This window comes from Sturnira hondurensis, unplaced genomic scaffold (genome assembly GCF_014824575.4).
Source record: "Sturnira hondurensis isolate 20B ecotype Veracruz unplaced genomic scaffold, ASM1482457v3 Scaffold0009935, whole genome shotgun sequence".
Classification (NCBI taxonomy): Eukaryota; Metazoa; Chordata; class Mammalia; order Chiroptera; family Phyllostomidae; genus Sturnira; species Sturnira hondurensis.
The window spans coordinates 2,575,881-2,601,572 of NW_028082566.1; the positions used below are offsets into that span (position 1 = coordinate 2,575,881).

Here is a 25,692-nt window from a genome sequence, read left to right on the forward strand (position 1 = left end):
TCAGAAAGCAAATAAGTGCCAGTGATACGCAAGCTAGAGGCAGCCTTCCTGAGTTCACCTCTGCTCGTGATTCAACTCAACTGGGGTGATTCTGCATCCCCAACAATATTTGGTGATGTCTGAACACACTGGTGTTTGTCATAACTAGGAAGGTGCTATTAGCATCTACAGAGGCCAGAGATGCTGCCATTATCTTAGCATGGACAACAGAGAATGATCTGGCCTTGAGTTAATGGTGTGATGTTGAGAAACCTGAACTAGTGTGTTCCCTTAAACAATTTTATGTAATAAATCTATATGGATGGAATATTTCAACTAATTAGTATAAACTCATTGGTAATTATCATTGGAAGAAATAATTTTCCATATGAAACATAAATGGATAAAAATAGCTATTATAAACCACCATCCAAAGTTTTCAAACATTATAAGCATTTAGAACTCAGGCCATTTCTCCCAAGAGTCAAAACTTCCCACCATGTTGTAGAGAGAGGTCTCACAGGCTCAGCAACCCAAATTTCTCATACATATTTACCCCAGGGATTTTCATGACATTTTCCTTCAACTGACTGAGTCAATAACCAAACCAAAGCTATAATCAGGATCTAGAAAAGCACTGTGGAACACAATGTTACAAATATGTCATCAAAGGCCTTAAAAACATTAAAGTGAACTCTAAGACATCTTCCCTTCTTCCATGAAGCTCTTCTGTCAACAATTTTCTACATGAAGCATTCTATAGTTTTCTACATCTACAGTAGTCTCTACCTTCACTGAAAACAAACTCTATAAAGCTCAGCGCTCTGGGTGCCATTTATTCTTCTCTCCGGTCATTACCCCCATGTCACAAAAATAGAAGACACCCACCTGTGCCATGACTTTACAAAGCCACTTGGGTTCCACAAAATATAAGTTACTTAATTGTAGTGCTGGGTCTTGAAAATGAAGAAGGACCCCTGTGGTAAAAAACAACAACAAAAAAAACAGTGACACATGAAATCTAGAACATATAAATATCAAGAGAGAAAGAGGATCTGGCCCAATCTCCCCATTTTACAGATGAGAAACCTACAACACAGACACTAGGAGAGCTGGGACTATAACAGGGCATCCTGAAGCCCTAAAGTCCCCATACTACAAAGAAGAATTGTTTGAATGACAAACAGAGATCATATATAAGCACGTTTGAGACAATGCCCTACATTGCAGAGCGTACATTTTCAAATAAATAGAAATCCACAATTTTCCTTATGACTTTCTAAATATACAATACGAAGACACATTTATTTGCAAATACAGGTAAGAGATGGAATGTCCTAGGAAGCTATAAGTTTAAAAATGATGGGAAGAAGGAACAGATTATAATTCCCATGGAAACTAATTTTCATAAAGTAGAATCTAGGGATCAACAGCAGCTCCCCAGCTACTTATCTTGGGAACACAAGTCAACCCACACATTTCTAGGGAGGTTATGCTGATCAGGTCCATATGTAGCACTGAAATCAGGTTGAAAATTGCTACCTGTGCCATTGGGCTGACAGTATGTGATGTAATGGAGCAACGTCTGCCACTCACAGCTGAATCATCTGAGGCAACCTGATTCCCAAAGTGCCCAGAGAGGTCATTCCAATAATAATTCTCTTTCACAGCTGACAAGCACCTCCCACCCACTCCATTTATCTGATACCATGAGAGGGTATGTCCTATGCTCAGGGCTCCAGGGCTCCCGGCTCATGATGTCGAGTTTCAGAAGCCACACATTTTAACTCTTGCTCAGAGACGCTGTCCACTGTTGCCCTTAGATGGTTTCCAACTCTTCTGTCTTATAGTACATGATACCTGATTTAACATCAGTGCACTGAGGATCCTCCAAGAAGAACATCAGCAGTGGCCTACTAAAGAATTCTGAAGCTACCCTGTTTAATATTGACTGTAAACTGTAGCAAGGTTCAGATCCATTTTCACAAATGACCATAGCCAAGTTTGGGGAAATTTTGAAACAAATAAACACGCAAACCTGATTCATTTAGAAAGTGAATTGCATGAGGAAGCTCATTTTCATCTAACTGCAGTTGATTTCCTTTCACAAGTTGTAATAATTGTTTCCGGTCAATTACAGGAAATTCAATGGGCACATTTTTACGCTCTGATAAAATGATTTTCTCAAGTTCCACATAGCAGTCTGGAATGAGCTGCCCGACAACAGGCTGATCTCGGATCTGTGTAATTAAAAATGACAAGCTGGAAAAAATCAATTTTATTCACATATTTGTCAGGTGATTGGTAAATTCACTGCTAACAGTTTTAAAGAAAAGGTATATCATTCAGAAGTATATATTTAACTTAAACCAAAATGTGATATGAAATCATTTAAATTGTGAAGGAGAAATAAAAGATATTAAAATAAGAGCATACAAGGTGGCACCTACTGACAATAAACTATCATACACAAAGTGAAAAAAAAAAAGAACATACAAACACAGAAGCCAATTTGGAAAGAACTATCAAATAAAATTGTATGGAAATACTCATCTAGCTATGCAGAAAATCCATGGCAAAACCAAGGAAAAATCACTAACCACAAATACAAGATTTCATAGATATACTAGCATAAGTAACCATCATCACAAGAACATTTGAACCTAGTTCGTGAGATGACAATACCCACAGCCTCCAATAAAACATTAAATTCTGTGCTTGTTCTTTGCAAAATGTTGTATTAGTGGAATGTACAGATCAACCAGCCTGGAGACAGACATGATATTTTCTCACCTAAGCTATGCTTTTTGGTGAAAACTTAACCTTCAGAAAATAAAAAATCATCTAAACACCCTGATACAAGAGGATGATTTTTTGTCTGTTATTCTGCACTTAATCACTGCACACTATATACAAAATAAAACATTTTAAATGGTCTTAATATGATAGAAGTCTACAATAAAAGTCTTTCCCAAACTTTATTTCTTGAAAATCTAATTTAAATAAAAACAGAACTCTTTACAGTGGTAACTGAAATGCCTTTGAGAACCACCAGGTGGCAAACTCTCTTCATTTCTGAACCTATGAATATATTCTTATATATTCTTTTCCCCTGACAATATCAGGATTTCTACCTAAATTCTAAAACTAATTACAAATAGAAATTGGGTTTATAAACTTGTGCATAAGATTTAATTTGTCTTTTTCTACTTGTAACCAGAACCTTTTTTTAAATTTTACTTATTGGTTTTAGAGAGAAAGAAAAAGGGAGGGAGGGAAAGAGAGAGAGAGAAACATCAATTTTTTTTGTTTCACTCATTTATGCATTCATTGGCTGATTCGTGTATGTGCCATGTCCAGAGATCGAACTCGAAATCTGAGCAATGGGGACCATGCACTAACCAGCAGAGCACCCAGCCAGGGCTGTAACCTTAATACCTTAAGGTTAAGGAACTTCATTTACAGCAGCCATAACCATTACTTACATATTTACCACCAAACAGTAATTTGAAAGACTGTGTTCATAGATCCCTTGGCCCAGAAAATTAAATATAATTCTACTAATGTTGGCATTTCATAACCCCTCTCTGCATCATTGATAAATTAAGATAAAACAAAACTTCAGATTAAATTTTATACTGTAACCCATGGAGGAAAGCTTACATATAGAAATCAACAAGGGTTCTCACAGTGAGTCAGGTAGGAAAGGGATGAATTTTGCAGTGCTGGGCTCCAGGGCCAGCAAAGGACACCCCCCTGCTACCTGCTAATGGGCTGGACACATTGAAAAGGGCGTTCTGGGTATTAAACTCTGTTTTGTCCTATTTCTTTTCATTTGTGTCAGGTCACCAACAGTCAAGAAAAAGAAAACGCACTTTTATTTTAGAGTCTGCCCAGATACATGTTAATAAGGGTGAGATGGTAAGAGATTAGAGAAGAGCCAAGATAAAGTAAGATGAAAAAGTGACAGGGCAAAAAAAATGACCTCTAATAGGTCAAAAGCTGCTATTTGAACACAAGTTGAAGCACCACAGGGAGGAAAAAATATTCAGGTTCTGTCGGCTTGTTGGTTCTAGATCACTGGAGTTTCGCAAAGCGATCAAACTTTCAAACCCAAATGCCGGAATGATGACTCCATTAGCTACATATACCTTCCTTCAAATGATATTTTTATTTCTCAAGGCATTTCTTTATTTTCTTTTATGGTGCAGGCTTCAGATTTCATTTATAAATGCAGGAAGAATCATGGTTTTATCAATTGGTAATGCAACCACTTTATCCACAGACTTTGCTTCCACCAAATTCAGGCTTTTAAAAAAAACCTTATCTTCTAAGATGCCTTTTTACAGACATAATATATGGTCCAACATAAATGATCATAGGAGAAGATACTCAAATCATAAAAGAAAGAACAAAGGTCTATAAGTATAGTTATTGTCTCAGAAGAAAACCACCTGGATAAAGATAACTTTAATTGGATCAATGAAATTTGTATATTTGATTTTTAAAAGTCATGTTACTTTCTAATCCTATGTCTCCTGAGGGAGTAGAAAAATCTGCAAATAAGTAATATGCCATTCTTCTTGCATAAAATGCCACCAGTGATCCACCATTACTAACATTTTAGTGACTGTAATAAATGGGTTGAACGACACGAACATGCAAATTATCTCCATAAAGACCAGCACATTTATGAATGGCTCATTAGGTTTTGGATAGGAGCATAATCTGTGGAAATGGAACAGAACTAAGCTAACTGGTGGACATGTGAGAGCCAGGGCAACCATAAAATTTATCATTTGACCTGAAAGCTTGAGAAACATTCTGGATCACTATTAGAGATCACACTAAGACTGTCCGGGCACAGCAGGACCTTAGTTACATGCCATAGCCTTTCTCATTAGTGCTAATGAGCTCAGCCAACAGGAACTAACAGTGAAATTCACCATTGTGTTTGTCATATTAAAGCATTCATGGCATTTTCCACAGTGCTGTCTGTAACGCCCTCGGAAATTTCTTTCCAAGTATTAAAAACAAGTGTACTGCCTGGTAACCAGTTTATTTGTATTTGATGAAACCCATGAATTACATTTGGTTTGCAAGAAGGGCACTTTAGAAATCAAAAACATTTTTCCTAAAATAAACAACCCCATTTGAATGAAATGAAAAACTGCTTTGGCAGTGTTGGAAATGAAATTAGCAATCTTGACAACCAAGTGAAAAAACCATGTCACAATATTGAATCTAGAATGGGAACCACAGGGACAAGAGGCATGGAGGAACAGCCCAGAACATCAAGATGAGCATGAAAAAAGGAACTCCCGAAGAAAGGAGCAGATGAAGGAACAATGAGCCAAATCCAAGAGAAGGGGGGAAGGGTTTTCAGGAACATCTGTGAAGGACACGTGAGCAAAACCAAAGTGGGTAGGATCAAGGGTAGGAAGTGGGGGTGGCTGGGGTAGTGGGGGCGGGCACGGGGGGAATGGAGACAACTATACTTGAACAACAATTTTTAAAAACTTTAAAAAAAATCCAATAGAAGAAAGATGACCTTAATATCCCAGGACTCCCGTTTACCTTGCCGACACATCACCACTACAGGAAGTTGGGAGAGGGAATGCATCAGAAACATTTACTCAGATTCTCTCAGAAATATCCTCTCAGACTCTCAGAACTTTTCTACTTCTCTCAAATCCTCTAATTTTCTAATGTTTTTATTTTTAATTACAGTTGACATACAATATTACATTAGTTTCAGATGTACACTGCAGTGAGTAGACACTACATAACTCACTAAGGAATCATTCTAATAAGTACCACACCCATCCATAGTTATTAGAATATTATTGATTATATTCCCTATGCTGTCCTTCACATCCTGTGACTATTCTGTAACAACCAGCTGTACTTCATAATCCCTTCACCTTTTCCACCCATCTTTCCAAACTCATTTCTATGAATCTGAAATGAAGTATGGCATACATAAGTAATTTTAAAATGGAAAGTACTTCAATAATGCTAACAGCTATGAAAAATACCTCAAGCCTTATATTTCTAAGCAGTTACATGGCATAAGAATGAATACATTATACTTATCTACCAGCCTACAGTAGGCATTAAGTGCGTCACCTTGAAATTAAGGCTCTCGTTTATGATGGTTTTCCGAAGTTTTGCCAAAGCGTCCGATTCCTCGGTGGCGTTCACAAAGTGGTAATCACGTATCGCAGGAAACCCTCGCTTGTTCAAGAGTTCCTTGTTTATTTTACTGATACAGGCTTTGCGTTGCCTCTCGTCTGCAACATCCAAGTGCGTGCCAACAAGAATCACCGGGGAGGAAGAAGCACGAGCCTACAGGGAACGCAAAATGCTCGTGGTTGTTTTTAAATCGAGACTGATCATATTTCCACGGAAATTCTCTTGAGTGGAAATGAAAAATTACAAGACATCAAGAAGAAAATAACTTGTTTTCTTAGACCTAAGAAAAAAAAGTAACCTCAAAAAATTTGAAGTCATTTTCATGCCCTTTCTTAATTCAATCACTACACTCTTCAGGTGGCCTATGCAACAGTAGTAGCATATTTCCCTTTCCCATTTTTTTATTCTTTACAATGGGTTATTCTGTAAGTATGCTTTGACTTCAAAATCAGTATTTATTGAACCTACAAAATCTCTTCCTTGTCTGCAAACTCAGTCTCGTGAATTAATTTCATACTGATTCTACCTGGAGTCCACGATGAGAAACGCAGCCACTGAAGGAAGTCGAAACAAAATACATGTTTTTTAAATGATCAAATGAGCTTGTAAAGAAGAGCTTGTAAGGGATAGACTGGAAAATAAGCAGAGATCCCCAGTGGAAGAACATTTTGTCAACGACACTTCAATTTACAAAAAGAAAAAAAAGAGCCTATTAATCTGGTATCATTTAAAAGTGTAAGAGCTGAAAGACTTCAGACTAAATTGGCACTGAAGACATAGGCAGTGATGTACAGATTGCTTTTCTTTCATATAACTTATTTTCAATTAGAAAAGTTCATACTCCATTTTTTAAAAATATGATAAAAATACTCTAGCATGTATATTCTCAATCTTTATGACAAGTGTCTGTAATACTCGCCAATATAGAACACATTATTTTCATGTCACAACTTAATGACTCTGAAAATCTCCCAATTCAAAATTTCAGGGCTGCTAACTTTCTTTAGAAAAGAAAAAATCTCTTAAAGCAACTGCTTGCCTGAAATAAATCACCTTAAATACAAAAAAATAAGAATTCTTTTGTATTTTCAAATGCTTAGAAGAGATCACCTTTATATTGAAGAGCCAAGGCTTCATTGCATCGACCTCGGCTTGCCCTTTGCTGAGGTCGTAGACAGCGAGGTACAGGGACCGCGGGGTCATGAAGTGGGGGTGAGTGCTGTAGAATTCCTCGCGACCTAAAGAAGATTGGACACTCTGTTTTAGCCTTCCTTCTTTCAAAACAAATTTTTAAATGATGCTCTCCACTGTTTAGTATACAAAAAAAAGAAAGAAAAACAATCAACAATGTTTATAAAAACTATACTGATGACCCAGGCTGTTGTAGCTCCGTGGATTGGGCACAAGCCTGAGAACCAAAGCATCGCCAGTTTGATCCCCAGTCAGGGGACATGACTGGGTTCCAGGCCAGTTCTCCAGGATGGGGGGCACTAGAGGCAACCACACATTGATGTTTCACTCCCTCCCTCGCCCATCTCTTTAAAATAAATAAATAAAATCTTTTAAAAACCACTATACTGAATTTTTACTAGATATCAAGAACTTTTACCCAGTGTTAAAACTTTTACCCACTGCCCACCAAGTACTCGGCTTCAGCTGGCACCCACTAGGTCCTCACTTCCCCTCCATGCACTGCTCCATTCTGTTGGCAAGAGTAATCCTGGCAGAAGGAAGTGGCTTTGGAATAATTCCATAGGCTTCACTGGTTTCTTTGCAGTCTTGAGACCGAAAAATCCGTTATTTTTTTAAAAACCTGTTCTAAATAAAAGATAAATGTGATTTGTAAATTCTAGTGAAACAAATACCTGCAAAATCCCACACATTTAGGATGAGGTCTTTCTTCCTTTTGCCTTTTAGTGGGATAGGCCAGTCTTTCACATCTATGCCAACCGTGGGACTCTGTATCCCAAGGTCTGATTTCTTGGTTTTCATTAACTGCTGCAACAAGGTGGTTTTACCACTCCCGGTATTTCCCACAATCATAAGTTTCATGCGGTTGTAGGGCACAGCCTTTTTTAACCTCTGTTGAAGAAACCTGGCATTAGAAAGACACAAATAAAACAATAAACTGATTAACAGGACATTCAAGATGCAGGTGAATTCTTGTGCACTGAATTATTTTAAATGTCAGAGATTTAAAACATAGTATGCAAAAGAATGCAGAGCTCATATAAGCAAAATGCACCGGTCTTCCTTCCGGTGCACTGTTAATGCACATATTTGATCAGTGGCGTCAGTGCAGTCCGTAATGATGGGTGGCAGCATCAAACACAGGATGCAACACTACCACCACAAACAGCCAGAAGGTGGAAATATGTTTCTCATATTCATCAGAATTTTATACACACACACGTACACACAGACTTCTTCAAATAACACAAATAAAGCCCTGAAAACTGTAAAGTATAAAATTTTACAAAGCCCATGTGACAGAGAACCAAGACAGAGTATACATGACTACTGTTATACTAACCCGTGATAGTGAGGTTATGCTGGGTCCGTTATATGTGTGTGAGTACACATGCATGCATGACATATATATATGCATATGTATGCATATATGTCTATATGTGTGTATGGAAAGATCATACTGATTACATTATAAATTACTACATATAAGCTATTATACTATCAGCAGGTAATATGTTGCTATTCTTAATCATCTTAATGTAAAAATAACAAACTACAAGTGCTGTGGGTGGCTGACAAAACCACTTTCACATTAGTAGGTTTTAAATGTTCTCAAAAACATAATGGATGTGTAAAGATATGTTTAACTATGTTAATATGTTGCCACAGTTTAAAATTAGAGAAGCCAACTAAACCGTAAGTGAGTTTTGGATATTATTATATTGACTGATCCAGTCCAATTACTATCAGGTCTTTTACCAAAAATCCTGATGTACTGACCAAAGGGCACAAAAACTCTTCGTGACGTCTTCGACACTTTAGAAAATAAGATCGGACAGATCGTATCTGTGCCTGCCCTTACTGAAATCAGTCATCTTCTCACACTCCACTGAGGTTCTCTTTCCGTCACCAGTACACAAGAGAATCAATCAATGGTGCAACGACCACTACCTGCTAAGAATTCACCACTCTTTGAAAACACTCATTCTTTGAAAAAGCAAAGGATGCCTACAATTTCCAAGCTCTTCCAGGTCTCTGTCTTTTCAAAAAAATGTAAAACAAGGTTAAAGACATTTACTTATCCACTGGCTTAATAATAATGAATAATAACTGAAAACTAGTTCCACTAAATGTTGTGTACTAATTAGACCAATTATCATATGAACACCTTTTCCAGTTTCAGCAGGGAAGAATCATGGGAAGTAATTATTTACGACAAGGGGTAGTCACATTTAGTACAGCTGGTGACAAACTCCCTTCAAATTACGCAGAGCTCAGGTGGACAGAAATCTTTCCTCACAAAAAGTTCTGTGTGCATTTAAGAAGATTTAAGTAGAAGATAATCAGGTAAATACAGTTCACTCTCAAACACTGTTAACTGTGGGCCTGGCTCTGTGCCGCGTGTCAGCTGGTGAGCAAGCACAGCCACTGTCCCTGCCTGAGTGGGTGTTATTATAGTCAAGGATACAATGAGAGGGGGTACTTACCTGCAACCGGCCAGATCAACATAGAAAATGGAAGAAAATGAATCTATGACTAGGTAACAATAAGACTAACAGGCTAAAAATGTAACAAGGAGTGCAATGAAGTCCCTTATGAAAGATATTTGAAGTCTGTGAAGTGTAAGGACCGGGAACAGTGATATCTGGGGAGTTTTGGTGGTTACAAAAATGGTCAGGGTGGGTAGGTTACTAATCCTCACCAGCAAAGTCAAAGTTGGTTACTTTATATCATGTAAGTAACTACAATGCTTTAAGACATAATAACATAACTATTTGCTATATGAAATGAAGCTTGAGAAGTTATTGTACTGTGCTATATTTCTTTAGATGTGTAATCAGTAACAAGAGACCAAAGACTAATTTGCTCTTAGAGCCCATATCCTGTAAAGAGCATGATAAGGAGAAGAAGCTAGTCTCTCAACATTAACTTGGCTGGGAGGAAATGATAAACTCTCCAGTGGCACCGTATACACCCATTCATACATAAAAGGCAAATGACACACAGTATATTAACGTTAAATAGTACTATACATTTTTTTCTATTTTGTAACTCTATATCCACCAAAGTCACAGAGGAAATCTGAAACAAACTTAATAGAAACTAATGGAAACAAAATGATCTCACCTTATGATGTCTTTGGCTTTACATCCTACATGTTTAAAATCAAAATTAAGACGCAGTTCATCCAAAGGAAGATCCCATATTTTGCTTAATTTCCCCATTTCATTGGGAAAGGATCTCAGTTCCAAGTTGTAACTAACATCAAGAGAGGTCAGGTTTTCAAGACAGCCAATCTCGGGAGGAATCTTAAGGAAAGAAAAAAGGCACATTCTGTTGGCAGGAAGGAAAACGCGGGCCACGGAGAAACAAGGTGCCGATGGGAAACCGGAAAGGACCAGCGCTTCCATCGGCAGTGTGCTTGACCTTTCAACACAGTTCCGAACCCTACCAAATGCTTGTCACAGTTTTCACTGTAAATGTTTAAAAACACCCAGAACAATCTATGTCACTTATTCATAACCTTTGAACACCTATTCTCCCTTGGTGAACACCTATTCTCTTCACAACAGTGAAAGTAAATTTCTGTATCGATTTCCAAATCCAGTCATCTAGGGCTTTAAGCCTGTTCCCTCACACTGTCCTTCAGTAAAAGTAAAGCGCTGGTCATCACAACCTTGTATACAACTTAATGCAATCAAAATACTACTAAATGCTTATTCTTTAGGTGGCACATTAACTAGAGTTCTTTTTTTCCCTGTTTCAAACTTTTAAGCTATATTCATTATTTTAGGAATAAAGAACATTAATTTTTTGACAAAATATCCCGTACCAATAAATATTCAGTTATTCCGAATCTCACAATTTTAGACACTTAATTCCTTTTGGCTTTTATAAACAACAGGCTTGAGCTTGGCCAAAAATTAAAAAAAATTTTTTTTTCCTGCTCTGGTTGCTATGACTCAGTGGATTGGGTTCTGGCCTGCGAACCAAAAGGTCGTCTGTTCCATTTCCAGTCAGGGCACACGCCTGGCCAGGCCCCCAGTTGGGGGTGTGCCAGAGACATCCACACATTGATGTTTCTCTCTCATATTCATGTTTCTCTCCCTCTCTTTCACTTTCCCTTCCCCTCTCTCTAAAAATAAATTAATAAAACCTTTAAAAATGTTTTCCCTGAGATGAATGGTTAATCAATTTCAAATGTGTAACAGAGGCAACGTAGTGAAGCAGAGGAGGTTGGCCCACTCAGGTGAGGGGTAGCATGGTGAAGGAATGGGGAGATTTAAGAATGTAGGAAAGAAAGTTAGCGGAAAAACACAGCCGAGTGTCAACTTTAGAAGCGTAGAGCATCTGAGAGTCTGTTAACGGATCAGAGATTTTAGTGATTAAATGACACATTTAATGCATTACACAAACTCATATTTAAATATATATATTCAGATAATTCAAAAATAGAGCACAAGAAAATAATTTTTTATAGAAAGTAAGCATTGTTAATGTACTCATTTACCTTAGGATGGGTTTAGATCTTATTTAAAAAGCAGAAAATATTAGATAACATATTTTTAAGTGATAATTTTAAAGATGCAAATTATAAAAGCATATTTTCAAACTGGCAATAATTTTAAGCAAATAAAGATGACTTCTTACCTCTTTGAGCTTATTATGAGAAAGATGTAGTTTCTCTACTCTAGACCATGCATGTGCTTTCTCGCTCAAGTTTAAGATGCTGATCTGATTATGACTAAACAAGAGCTCCCTTAAGTTCAAAGATTTCCAGTGGGCAGGGCTTGGTAGATACTGAATATCATTGCTGCTCATATCTAAGGATCGCAAACTAAAACAATATAATGTTAAGATAAAAATCAAATGAGTGTTTCCAAAGTACATGAAATTACATCATCAGTAACTTTCACTAGAGTGAGATAAGAACTTTAACAGTATTTATATATAAGTATGTATATGTGTTTTTCCCTACATACAGGTATAAGAAGGCATGTCTCACTAGGAAGATTTAAAGGAGTAAGAAACATTAAAAGCAAAACTGAAGCCTAATATCCTTACTTCAGAAACAAAAATGGCAAGCTCAGAATGAGAAAAAGGACAAGTGTCTTACAAATATTTATGATACCTGAGAAATCACAATAATTAATAAATATAAAAACGGTCACTAAAATCCCTGCCTTCTGTTCAAGAGTTACAAATGTGTAGCCTCCATATGTCTTTTCAGTTTCACTCATTACTGGGAGGATTCTTCAGAGGTTGGGTCCTAGACTTCTTCATTAATATTGTGCATGGGCACACCCTTCACCAACTTGTCTCAGTGTGATAAATAATGCAACACTGAACCTGATACCTTGCATACAGTAGGCTCCCGATGAAAAATAATTGCTTTCATGCAAGAACATGCTACCCAAAGTTTGTATAAAATAGTAGAAAAATGCATGCTACATATAAGTGTACATGTGTAGGAAGAATAAAGAAAGTCAGGGATTGTGGTATATTAGACTAAATGCCTGCCTGGACTTTTAGAGCTATGTACAGACCCCTTTCATTCAGCATATTTGAAGCATGATGAATTAATTCTAAACTCACATAGCTGTACAGTCTGCTAGACGAAGATTCACATCTGCATAGCAATTTTAAAGTGCATGAAAACAAGAAAATTTATTTGGCCATATTAGATATCGATGTCTAGAAAACAATGCAAAAGAGACAAACCCGAGAATCACCAGACTGTTCAAAGCAGTGTCTCTTAGCCTCAATGGAGATTGAAGCTGGCCAACTGGATGCTCATTTGTAAAACAACAGAATAAACTTAAAGGATTGTATATAGCCCTGGCTGGTGTAGCTCAGTGGATTGAGTGTGGGCCTGCAAACCAAAGGGTCGAGGTTCGATTCCCAGTCAGGGCACATGCCTGGGTTGCAGGCCAGTTCCCAGCAGGGGACACACGAGAGGCAACCATACATTGATACTTCTCTCCCTCTCTCCTTCCTTTCCCCTCTAAAGATAAATAAATAAAATCTTTAAAAAAAAGGAATGTATACATGATGCTGGAAATGTATGCCAGAAGACAGCATCTAAAGGTACAGTGTAATTAGGGACTAGATAATATTGTCAGTTCTCTGGGAAAAAATCTTCTTTATGATCTATATCTCAATCAAATTGCATAAATATTTAACTTTCAAACACAGTGTCTGGATTGTATTATGCTTAAAACATAGGACCACCTGCATTCTGGAGGTACCTGTATGTGAGAGCTGAGATTCTGAAGTCAAACCACCAATGTTTAAAACAGTGACTTTGGGCTAGTTACTTTATAACTCTAATAAAATAATGTCCTCATCATAAAGTGAAGATAATAGTAGTAGCTATTTCATAGGATTATTAGGAAGATGAAAGACATGAGCAGCTGCTATGCAGTTAGAACAGTATCTGACACATTTTAAGGCTGGATTTAAATTAACTATCATGTGTCTGACGCATGCTATAGCTAAATTACAACTAAGTGTCATTTGTCTATATATATATATAGTTGCACGCACACACTTCTGGGTTTGGCTTATAATGCACAACACCACTAGAATACTATGTAAGATAACAGCACATTTCAAATCTATTTAATGCATAAATCTTTTAACAAGAAGCTTTTGTTTTTATTGAAAATAACCAAAATTATCCCCCAACACCTGGGACTACATACATTATTTAAATCTTCACCAAAAATATTGCTGAAACTTAAGTATAATTTAAAGTTAATTGTATCTTAACAACATATCAACCTCCAGGGCAAGTAAAATTTCAAAAGTTAATGTGATAGGCAATGAAATCTCATTTGATTATAATAACGCAATTATATAGCAAGTAATCTTAAATTGTTTCTACACAACAGCACACTAAATTGATACAGAAGTTTCAAAATCCAAGTCACAACTTTGTCTTTTGTGTAGTGAATGTCCAACATTCATAGATTTAAAAACATTAAGCTGAGAAATAATTACACTTATTTGCCTAAGCCAAAACCATGTTTCTAAGGGCTCTGTTCCATCTCACTTGATTTAAAATTAAAATGATAAACTTACTGTGGAAGATTTAAAATTGCCTCTGGAACACATGTAAATCTGTTTTGAGATAATTTTATGCTTGTCATCGAAGAAGGTAAAAAAGGCATAGCAGCTAAAAGAAAAAAAATGAGGTAAGGGACATTTTAATCATCTTAACTAGATTTCTACTGGATTCTACAAGAACAGCTACAAATGATCTGTCACTTAATTTAATTTCTATTCTCATACTAACAATACTTATAAAAATCTACTTTAAAATAAGGTAATATCCTTTACTGTACCACTAGCCATTACAATAATATACCATACTTACACATCTTTTAATATGAAAGCTAAAAAATTATCTAAATATAAATTCACCTGTGCAACATCTATAAAAGTTAAAATCACCATAACATTCATTTTAAACTATGTGTGATATTATATGAAATACATTATGAATTAATTCAAATTACTCTTAAAGTAACTTAAACAAAACATTTTGGAATACTAATTCACAATATAATATGAAGATAAAAATTTCTCATAGTACCATCTCATAAAGAGTATTCTGTGGAATGATAATAGATCATTCTACTTAATGATCTATTAAGTAGGATGATTCTATCTATTAGGATGATAATAGATCATCCTACTTAATGTTAGGAACCGCCTTGCCTGGTTTCAGGAGCTGTAAACCCCCATGGCTAAGGCTGAGTCAGTGACTTTGGGACCATAAGCCACAGAGGAGACAAAACTCATCTCCCTGGCAGGAGCACTGACTCTGCCCCCTTACTTCATTCACCCTGCTTGGCCTGGAGCGGATGACCACTTAGCCAATGACATGTAAGATTCCTCAAAGGAGGGGTGACCAGAGACAGTCATAGTCACGAGGGGGCCCTCAGGGAAGGATTTGGGGGGTACAGAAAAAGGGAGTGATAGACCCTCGCCCCTCAGCTTTAACATAGCCTGAGTTCTCCTGCCTGCAAGAAGTCTCCTAATCTCTTGGCTGCCTTACTTCCCCTGCCTGACTTAAGCCTGAAACAATGCCAGAGGTGGGTATGGTCCCCTGTTGGAAAGGGCAGGTTCCCTGGGGCAATCAGGCCATGAAAGAATGCATAAAATCCTATGAAACCTGCTTTGCTAATAGCCTCAATTTAAATGGTAAGGGTCCAAGCATGAAATGAGTTTGTTTTCCCAAAATTTTATGGCCCTTTGGCTATCTGACCCTGACTCTAAATAAACCTTCATAGTTCTTTGAATGTTGTCTATTGTTTGATCCTTACTGCCTGACAATGACTGATGAGCTTTACATATATGCCCTGTATTCCTATGCAAATGAACCCAATTAAAGTTCATTGAGAAACAGGCTCTTGGTCCTTCTCCTTTGAGATGCAGTTACCTGTCCTCCCCAAGCAGATCATGTCTTGGCACACTTATTCTCATCCATGGCAGCTGGGGAGTGGGGAGGCCTATTGGCAGAGGCACCCCACCCCCACAATTTAATGACTATATTCTTTGATCATGTGATCTTAAGAGATTATGGAAACATTAGGTAAAATAAAATGAAATATCACAGAGTTCTCAGTATTCTGGTATATGTTATGAATTTCCAAAAAACAAATACAGTATGAGGACCTCCAAGGCACAAAATTTTGTGAAATACAGTATTGGAAACTGAGCAAATCATATAGCCTATTTTGTTATCTGCAAAACAGTGTAGCTAGACAAAATGACACCTGATATTCTTTGAAAATCTAAAAATCTATGGTTGCATGAAAGTGGCTTGAGAATTATTTCTTAGTATTTTTGAGATTAAAAATATGAGCTATGCTTTATCTACAAAATCTTCAAGGATTAAAAGGTTCCAGGGCACTGCCAGAAGCTGTCTTCGTGAGGATCAGAGGAGTGCATGCCATGCTACACCTCACCTATTTCCGAAAAGTATTTGTGACAAAATACATTAGTAGAAATGATTCTTCACGAAAGAGTTTAGAATCTCACGGTTCAAATGCTATATGGAGAACACTTTTATAAAAGTAAAGGACTGAAATTTCATTTCACAAGGTGATTTCTGATGGTTCGCTGTCCCACTCACACAGCCCCTCCACACCGCACCCTCCCCAAGACAACGTCTAAAACTGTTAAAGCTGCGTAGTGAAAACCAAATAGATTTGTGAACTTAGATGTACTCAAGTTTTCACAGCTAGTTAATTAATTCCATGCCCTAACATGTCACACAAAAGTCTCCAGTGCTTTAATATCCTCAATTAGTCTAGCAGAGATCATACTTGTCCCACCCCAAAGGATTTTTGTGAAATGCAGCTGAGATGACATACCCACCATAACCAAGCCTCAGGGTTCTTTCAAATGCTCTTTTCCCCAGACCCACCTTAAGCGTCAAGCCTCCCTGCTTCCACAGTAAGAATCAGATCCCCTTAAAGTACCCTCCTAGCACAGGGGCCTTTCCTTCATACCACTTTGCACAACACACAGTCACATTTAGTTGTGTTGTGACCCTTTAATGCCTGTCTTTTAAGGACAGAGACTGGGTTTGCTTTGCTCACTGGTAAGGGACTCGCCCCATCCCCAGTTCCAGGCTCAGGGTAAAAACATGTTCAATATTAGAAAAGGGCAAGAGGGAGGGAGAAAAAGGGAAAATGTTATGCAAGTTAACAAGGCTTTTAGCATTATTTGTTTCTGATATTCGACAAGTAAATATTTTTTAAAATATGTAGTCCAACTGTATTCTATTGGAAAGTTTTAAACATTATTTTACTGAAACAAATGACCCCACTGAGTCAGGTATAGAACGGCCACATGAGCAGCAAGGTGCACACGGCTTCCATTAGGGAAGATAAAATATGCAGGGCTCCTGCTTACTGCTATAAAAGTGTCTTTCCCTTAACAGTGGAATATTCAGATAGGCTACGAAAGAATAAAATTCCCTGCTACCTCACATGCTAAAGGTATTCCATGACTTTTAATCAAAGTAATAATCATACTATGTATTATTATATCTTACATAAAGAATTCAATGAATGTACATTAACCTTACTGATTTGAAAACTACCAATGATTAATTTTATTTCTTAAAAAACAATAATACTAATTATGTTTATACTCCAAAAATTTCTAAAGAAACTTCAGTAGGAAACTCAGTATTCCTGTTTTATCCAGCTCAAGTAGCCATAGATTTTTTAGTTCAGTAGACTAAAAGGAACCATGGTATAAGGACTATCTGTAGCCCAAGATATTGTCATTTGGGCCCATGTTAATAATAACCTGCTAAAATAAATTTAATCTAAAATATTTTAATATTAACATTTTTATTTTTTATTTTTAATATTTAAAAAGTAGAGTTTAAAATTTTTATTTATATTAATACTTTCTTTTCTTTTTTAAATTTTAATTGTTGTTCAAGTACAGTCTTCTGCCATTTACTCCCATCCCAGCCCACCCCCCCAGCCGTTCCCACCTCTTTCCCATTCGCACCCCCTTGTTATTGTCCATGTGTCCTTTATACTTGTTCCTGTAAAACCTTCCCCCTTTCCCCTGAAATTCCCTCCCCGCTCCCCTCTGGTCAATGTCAGCTTATTCTCTATTTCAGTGTCAAAAAGTAGACTATTTTCAAGCAGCCTTATATGAGGTCTGTCCAGAAAGTACCTGGCCATGTACTATGAAAGGAAGAGACATTTATTGAAGATACAAGATACAAAAAACATTGTAAACAGTTCTCCCAATCGCCATTAGCTGCCCCATCATATTTTCTCCAATCTAATCAACAGTCTAAAATCTATTCTCTTTCAAAGGTGATTTTAGTTTTGGGAAAAGCCAGAGGGTTTGGGAAAAGTCACAGGGTACCAAATCTGGGCTGTAGGGGGGCTGAGTCACCTGGGTGACTTGATGTTTTGCAAAAAAACTCTGCACAAGATGCAATGCATAAGTGGGCACATGCATTGTCATGATGAAGCTGTCAATTGCTGGTTGCCCATAGCTGCAGGCTTCAGAATTATCTGCATAGTTTCCACAGAGCATTGTTCAAGCTTAATGCAAAATTTGATGCAGATTCATTGCTCTACTCCCTCAGTCATTTTGAATGTGATGGCCACACAGTCCACATGCTCACTCAATGGCATCTACCACCCCCACTAACTAGTACAGTGTCATTGTTCACGCATGCACATTCCAGTCCACTCTCCTTGGCTGCCAGATTACATTAATTTAATGCAAACCATGCTCATATTAACAATGGTTGGACTGTTTCCAGACACACCTCGAATTTACAGAAAATTTGAGTGAAAAGTACAGACTTTTCTCATATGTCCTTTGTCCTGACCATCACCACCCATAAACGCACATTTTTCTCTGTTGTGAATAATTTGCATAGTTCAGCGTATGTGTTATAATTAATGAGCCAGTATTAATACATTAACTAAAATCCACAGTTGACAAGAGTTCACTCTCCTGTGTTATACATTCTATGGCTCTTGACAAATGTGTAACGACATGTGTCCACATGACAGTAGCACACAGTAGTACCACGGTCCTAAAATCCCCTTTTCTCCAACTATTCATCCCTCTCCTCCTCCCTCTAAACTCCTGGAAACCACTGAGTGTTTTACCGTCTCCATTGCTTGCCTCTGCCAGAATGTCTTTCAGTTGGAATCACACAGTATGCAGTCTTTCAGCTTGCCTTCTTTTACTTAGCAATATGCATTTAAGTTTCCCTCCTGTATCTAAGACTTAACACATCATTTCTTCTTATCACCAATCAGCTAACTTTATATTTGAAACTCCAGCACAGTATTTAAACTAAAATAATTCATTTAACTTCCTACCTATATGACTCATCTTATTATATTCCAAAGTACTGGTAAAGAGAAGGCTCACAGAGAACACTTACCAAGAAAATTCATTCTAGCACTGAAACTTTCCACTTTAGGACAAGCCTCAAGAAAGTCCTCTGATAGGGATGAAATGTGGTTTTTACTAAGGTTCAAAATCTTCAGCTCTTTCAGGCTCAGTGGGGAACACATTCCTGATATTTTATTTCTAGTCATAGAGAGAAAAAAAGGTATTAAACTGCATGAACTCATACGCTTTAAAAAAATTCACCTTCAAAGAACAGCAACAAAGAAGATTTTAAAATTGTAGAATTTTAAGTTAATTGATATAAGTCGCAATATTAGTTGCCTCAGTTTTTTGTCATAACACTGTATAAAACTTTTTGCTATAGAAATACTGTCAGCATATTTTTCAACCTTCCAAAACCTCAATGTAAGGCAACCCTCTGTCTCTAATGCAACCTTCTTACCCTTCTAACATGAGCTGTTCCAGCTTCTCTGCCACCTCCCCAAGGTTCTCGGGAACAGAAGTCAGCTGATTATATGACAGGTTAAACTGTTTCAGGGTCAGACACTTCACCGCAGGATCCAAAACTATTGAGGGTCCGATGTCATTTCGAGAGACATCAAGGTTGGTAATACAATTCATTTTCAACAAGTAGGAGGGAAATGATGTAAATTTATTACTGTGCAAGTCCAAATGGGTCAAACACTTCAGAGTCTGGAAAGACAGTATTTTAAAATTCCAAAATGAACCACCTGAGAAACTTAAGTTTAGCTAATATTTCTGCCTTTCACACCACTGGTATAAACCATTAAGAATTTTACACGCACACACACACACACACGAAAAAAGTTGAAAACACAATATACAAGAGAACTTCAGTACACTAACTAGTCCAACCATCTCTGCTCTAAAATGGGTGAAACCAGGAAAACTATAGTAGCTAGGCTTTCAAAAGCAGGGTCACGAAAATAAGACTTAGTTATTCCTATAACAAGTAAAAATGGAGGTTGAATGAGACTCATATATTTAAACTAATGACTCAATGAATAAACGGTACAATATAATCCTAGGAATACATTGCTTAAATGCTAGCTTTTGGAAATTGTTATATATTTTAATATAAACAAAATTTAACCACAAAAAATAGTCACTGTATATAATATATGTTGTATTTAGAACCTTTTCTTTTTAGTAAACTTTTTGTTTCAAATCTCTATTTTTAAGCAATTTCTAAGTTTACTGTGATAAAGGAAAACTTCCATTTACATATTGTCTATTTTTAAATCTTTGATATAAATTATTGTCAAAGGGCTTAGGTACCAAAAGAATCACTTCCCCGTGCTCTTTTTTATGTATCTATGATGCCCAGCCTAGGTCTCCAGAGGTCTTATGGTATGACGGGTGTATCAGATATATTTATCCTCACATGGAATTCTAAAGAATTTGATGTGATTATAAAGGCTTATTAATGGATATTTGCCCCAGAAGCTGTTTCGAACTTTCTGCCATTTTTTCAGATCCTATCAGATTATTCAGAGAGATAAATTTTAAAATTACTTATTCCCAAGGCTTAATCAGGATTTTTTTTTAACTTAGGCAGGAACAAACACTGCCACCTAGGGGTGTCGATTTGAAATTTCCTTAAGGTAAAGTTCTCAGCTGGTTCTGCCTTTGAATTCCTTACATTTCACCACATTGCCATGGCTCTCTTCATTCTCTCCCTCTCTCTCTCTCTCTTCCCCTCCCTTGCTCCTTCTCTCTTTCAGCTAGGCTGAATTCTAGTTTGTGTTTACTTATTCTTTAATTTATATTTATTGAAGGTCTACTAAATTTCAGTTATGAAATCCTTCACAAATTAATCCAATAATGACTGATTGAGCCTCTGCTATATGTCAGATCTCACTGGCCCCTGGGGACAGACACAAGCCAGCCTGAAACAGTTCCTGTTCTCAAGGAGCTCACAGTGTTTTGAGGACAGTATACCTCATATAAAATGTATGGGGGCATGAGCACTGGGGGAGAAATTCCAGGTGCTGAGGAAATGTAAACCAGGTGGGTAACCAACCTAGTCTGGAGGAGAGAAGGGGAGAAACGAGAATAAGGAAGTGACATTTAAAATGACACCCTGTGACTTGGAGGCTTTAGCCAGGCAGAGGAGGAGGAGAAAGAGGGGACATATCTTTAGACAGAACTGGGAGAAGGGGTCACCTTTCTTTCCTCCCTCTCTTCAGATTTACAAGCTTTAGGAGAGAGACACACTACAATATATTTAAAAATCATGCAATGTTGCTTTTTAAATATCTGAAACCTATGGTAAACTTTATAAGTCAGAAAAAGGAAAATGTATTTGCAAACACACTAGCCTTAAAAATACCCAATATATCCTTTACCGACTTTCATAGTTCAAAGAAATCAGATTAATAATTTAAACATGTGTTAGGAATTTTTTAAAACTTGTGAGTCTAAGTTCTTTGACAACTGATCCGTAGTACAAAAATATGATGAAAAATGCAACATTCAGAGGTTACCCTCTCGGCAGGCAATTTTACACCTTAATTTTTATGAAATAAGAACTTTGAGGAAAAACAATTTTTAAGTTACATATAATTTTGAAACTCAATCAGTGTGCTAGGGGTAGTTAGTCAAGCCTCTGCATTTGGCAGATGGAAAACAAAAGGCTGAGCGCAGTCGGAGCGGCGGCATGTTGTGACCGCACAGCTGGCCACTCGGCCAGAGCCACGGCCACCCAACCAGGTCTCAGTCCAATCTACCTAGTTCAAGCAGTTCGAATCCCTTGCACAGCAATTAAGTCATCGCACTATAACCAACAGAAAGCCTTGAGAGACTTTAACGTGTGCCACGTATCACTAGGACAGAATCCTGAATTCCCTTCCAACCACATTTCCGTTTCCATGGCGGACCCTCAAAGGTGTTTCTGAACACCACCCAAAGACACTTGTGTGAAAACAAGACAAGTGGGAGAATTACTGTCCCATGATGCAAAAGCGGAACCTCCTTTTAAGATTTAACCATGTAGGTGAAATATCAGTGCAAAAGCTCTTCAAATTTCCTGAGGATATTAGGATAAATTCAATTTACTTCACAGAGTCGTTGTGGGAAGCTCGTGAGTGCATTCTGGTGAAGCTCCAGCTTTTCAAGATGCTCCAAGTGCCCACTTATACAGCATTTCTGGCTCAGGGCGTCAATGTCTCTGAGTTCATTTGCTGAAAGATCTAGTGATGTAATACATTCTCTCTCAGAAGCCAGAGAAGAAGTGCTGTCCGAATGCCTCACATGGGATGGGAGTTTCGATGACCCTTTTGTCAAAGACAAAACAATGGAAATGTAAGCAGCTAATTGAACTCGACAAAAGTTTACTGATCACCTCATAGTGTATGTACACTCTCTGCAAGGCACTGCAGATGCAGCAAAAAAACCAAACTACAGAACTTACATTCCAGTGCCAGAGACAGAGAGTAAATAACAAATGTTTAATCAAATGGTATTAGTGTAAAAAAAAAACAATAGAACTGGAGAAAGGGATAAAGAATGACATTGGTGTGGGTATTATTTACATTTCAGAAAAAGAGTAGAAAAAATACAGGGGTCCTACATGACACCATAAAAGGTAAAGCTCTAGATATGTAATTGTATTCATTTTTCTAGAGTTTGCAATCATTAGGCAAATATAATTTGAAGGTTATATAAGATGAAACAGGCACCAAGAACATCTGAACAATCAGAAGAAATGTTGACAAATTCTATATTTTGTTGAAAGTATCTATTTACTTACAATTACTTTGAAATACTTACTGAGTGAATCATCTGAAGACAACAGACATTTTCTTTTCCGCTTCAGTAAATCTTCATGACTGAAAATGGGCCCCTATTAAACAGACGGACATTTATAGTACAGTCACTGTCATTTTTTGGAGCAAAAAGAATATTTCCTGTCTAGTTTTCTTAGGAATCATTATAGGATTTCCAACTGAAGTAATCATGGAACCAGTCAGACCATAAGGCCTCTGGAGACCTAGGCTGGGCATCACAGACATGGAGCTCTGAAGAGGAAAAAAGTATAAAACCATTTTGAGCTGTACTTAGTACATACGGGGGAGGGGTTGCAAAAGTAGGTTTATAGTTGTGAATATGCAAAACACAGAGTTTATTGCTTTACTATTATGTACTAATTATTGTATAATTTTCCACATGAAAATTAACCTACTTTTTCCATAGGAAAATGTAAACTCACTTTTGCCCCATCCATCCTATATATGCCCCAAATGCACTGAGGCCTACAAGTGTAAATATAAAATAATACCTATTTATTCATTTATATTCTGATACAAACTTTTCATAGATCAGAGAATTTTTGCACCAATAGCTCCTATTTTGCACCTACAATTTCAGTTACCCAGAGAAAGGTCAATAACAAAATGCATAGCATTAGCACAAGTCCACTTACCAATGAATTGGGGTGCCTTTGCAAAATTGGTGAGTTGCGCTGCAAGGCAGGATCTCGGTAAAATTCTCCTACGCTAATTGAATTTGACTTCTTTTTCTCAAGACATGAGCCTTCACTTCCTAGTTTTAAATGATAAAATAAAAGCAAGTAAGAAATGTTGCCTCAATCATAAGATACCACTACCACATTCAGTCATAAAAGATTAAACCCATGCCTTGCATGGAAATTGCCCAGTTCTTGTTACATGTCTAAAATAGAAATGATACATTATGTTGGCCTTTCCGTTTTAAAACTCAGTTACTTTTTTTTTTCATTCACAAATATTTACCAAATGGTTTCATAGACTAGACACACTGAATAAGTNCCTCACTCATAAGATACCACTACCACATTCAGTCATAAAAGATTAAACCCATGCCTTGCATGGAAATTGCCCAGTCCTTGTTACACGTCTAAAATAGAAATGATACATTATGTTGGCCTTTCCATTTTAAAACTCAGTTACTTTTTTTTTCATTCACAAATATTTACCAAATGGTTTCATAGACTAGACACACTGAATAAGTGTTGGATAAAGACAAACAGGAAAACTAATCCCTGCCTCACATGAGCTCATGGTACAGAAGAAAGGAGCCGAGTAGAAACACAGTTACACGTGCAATAATAAACACGTGTGTGGGAAGCAGAGACCATTTATGCACATATTTGATCAAACTTATTCTTTTCTGTTTCTCTGAAATTTTCTTAGAAAATTTTCAAATCTTGTTTCAAACATTAAAACCACACTTACTTAACATTCAGCAACTTTGAGTACACCTCTATTTAAATTTCATACTTTATGGTTTTGTGCATAAAATAACTTATTAAATAAACACCTGGCATTTAGTTGGCCTTATTGTTTTGAGTGAAAAGAGATGAAAACTACTTCTGAAATTATGGATTTTCAAAAAATAAAGATCAATAAGTAAATCATATTACTATTGAGAATGTGGGGGCATTACTGAAAAATTATGAAATTAAATTCTGCCACTCTTTATCTTAGAAGGCTAAGTAATTTTTAATTGCCAAAACAAATGATAAAATCTATAGCACATATTCAAGAATCAACTGTACAATATTCTATATAAATCATAAAATTAATACAAATATTTCCTACTTGATTTATCATTAAATGTAACTTAAAATTTAAAATGACTTTATGCTTAAGCATTTAATAGAATAGACTTTATAATTTAATTATATTTATATACCTTATCATGATTACATTTTCATATTTATCTCCTTTTATGCTTGTGGAACTTTTATTAGCAGATTGTTTGTATAAGCAACATACACATTTTATAATTTTTTATGTTAGCATTTCTAATATTTTCCTTTATTTAAAACTACTTAAGAAGAATTCTTCTTTCAGCCATGATGGAGGTAGAAGCACCAATCGGAATCAACTCCCACAAACAATTGGAAAATTGGACAAAGTGTTTGAAAACAACTGGTTTTGGGAACCGGGCAACAGACAGTGCAGGACTGCGTGGTCCCTGGATGAGGGAAACCAACACTGTGCCTCAGGGCAGTTTGAGGGCGAGAAGCACCACCTTCCATAATCTGCAAAGATGTACATCTGCGCAGATGTACATTATACAAACTGTAAAACGGAGTTCTTCAGGAGGGAGGAAATAGAGGGATGATACTAGATGCAATGCTGGATCAATATAAAGGGGTAAAATCATCCAAAAATATAACACTTATTGTTTATATACCCCATAACAGAGCTTCAAAATACATAAAGCATAAAGTGATAAGATCCAAAGAATTAACAAATCCATAATTTCAATTTCAATATTTCTTTCTCAAATCAAGTACAGAAAAATCAGGAGTGATCTAGAAGACCTGAAAATACTACCTGGCAATTTAACCTAAGAGACAACGCCAAGTTAGCCAAATACACACTCTTTAAAATTTCACAT

General features: G+C 36.8%; 1 protein-coding gene across 2 annotated transcripts in view; it reads right to left on the reverse strand.

The window, feature by feature from the left end:
- Positions 1-25,692, reverse strand: part of LRRK2 (leucine rich repeat kinase 2) — a 135,261-nt gene that overhangs the window by 46,784 nt on the left and 62,785 nt on the right. For both annotated transcript variants that reach the window (XM_037058156.1, XM_037058157.1), the window contains 13 exons: positions 23,729-23,847; positions 23,077-23,149; positions 22,363-22,580; positions 19,727-19,977; positions 19,316-19,464; positions 14,449-14,542; positions 12,016-12,202; positions 10,492-10,673; positions 8,040-8,269; positions 7,285-7,412; positions 6,109-6,327; positions 2,018-2,219; positions 868-956 (listed from right to left, as the gene is read on the reverse strand). In XM_037058156.1, the coding sequence (XP_036914051.1) occupies positions 868-956; positions 2,018-2,219; positions 6,109-6,327; positions 7,285-7,412; positions 8,040-8,269; positions 10,492-10,673; positions 12,016-12,202; positions 14,449-14,542; positions 19,316-19,464; positions 19,727-19,977; positions 22,363-22,580; positions 23,077-23,149; positions 23,729-23,847 (2,141 nt within the window). The remainder of the gene's footprint in view (positions 1-867; positions 957-2,017; positions 2,220-6,108; positions 6,328-7,284; positions 7,413-8,039; positions 8,270-10,491; positions 10,674-12,015; positions 12,203-14,448; positions 14,543-19,315; positions 19,465-19,726; positions 19,978-22,362; positions 22,581-23,076; positions 23,150-23,728; positions 23,848-25,692) is intronic.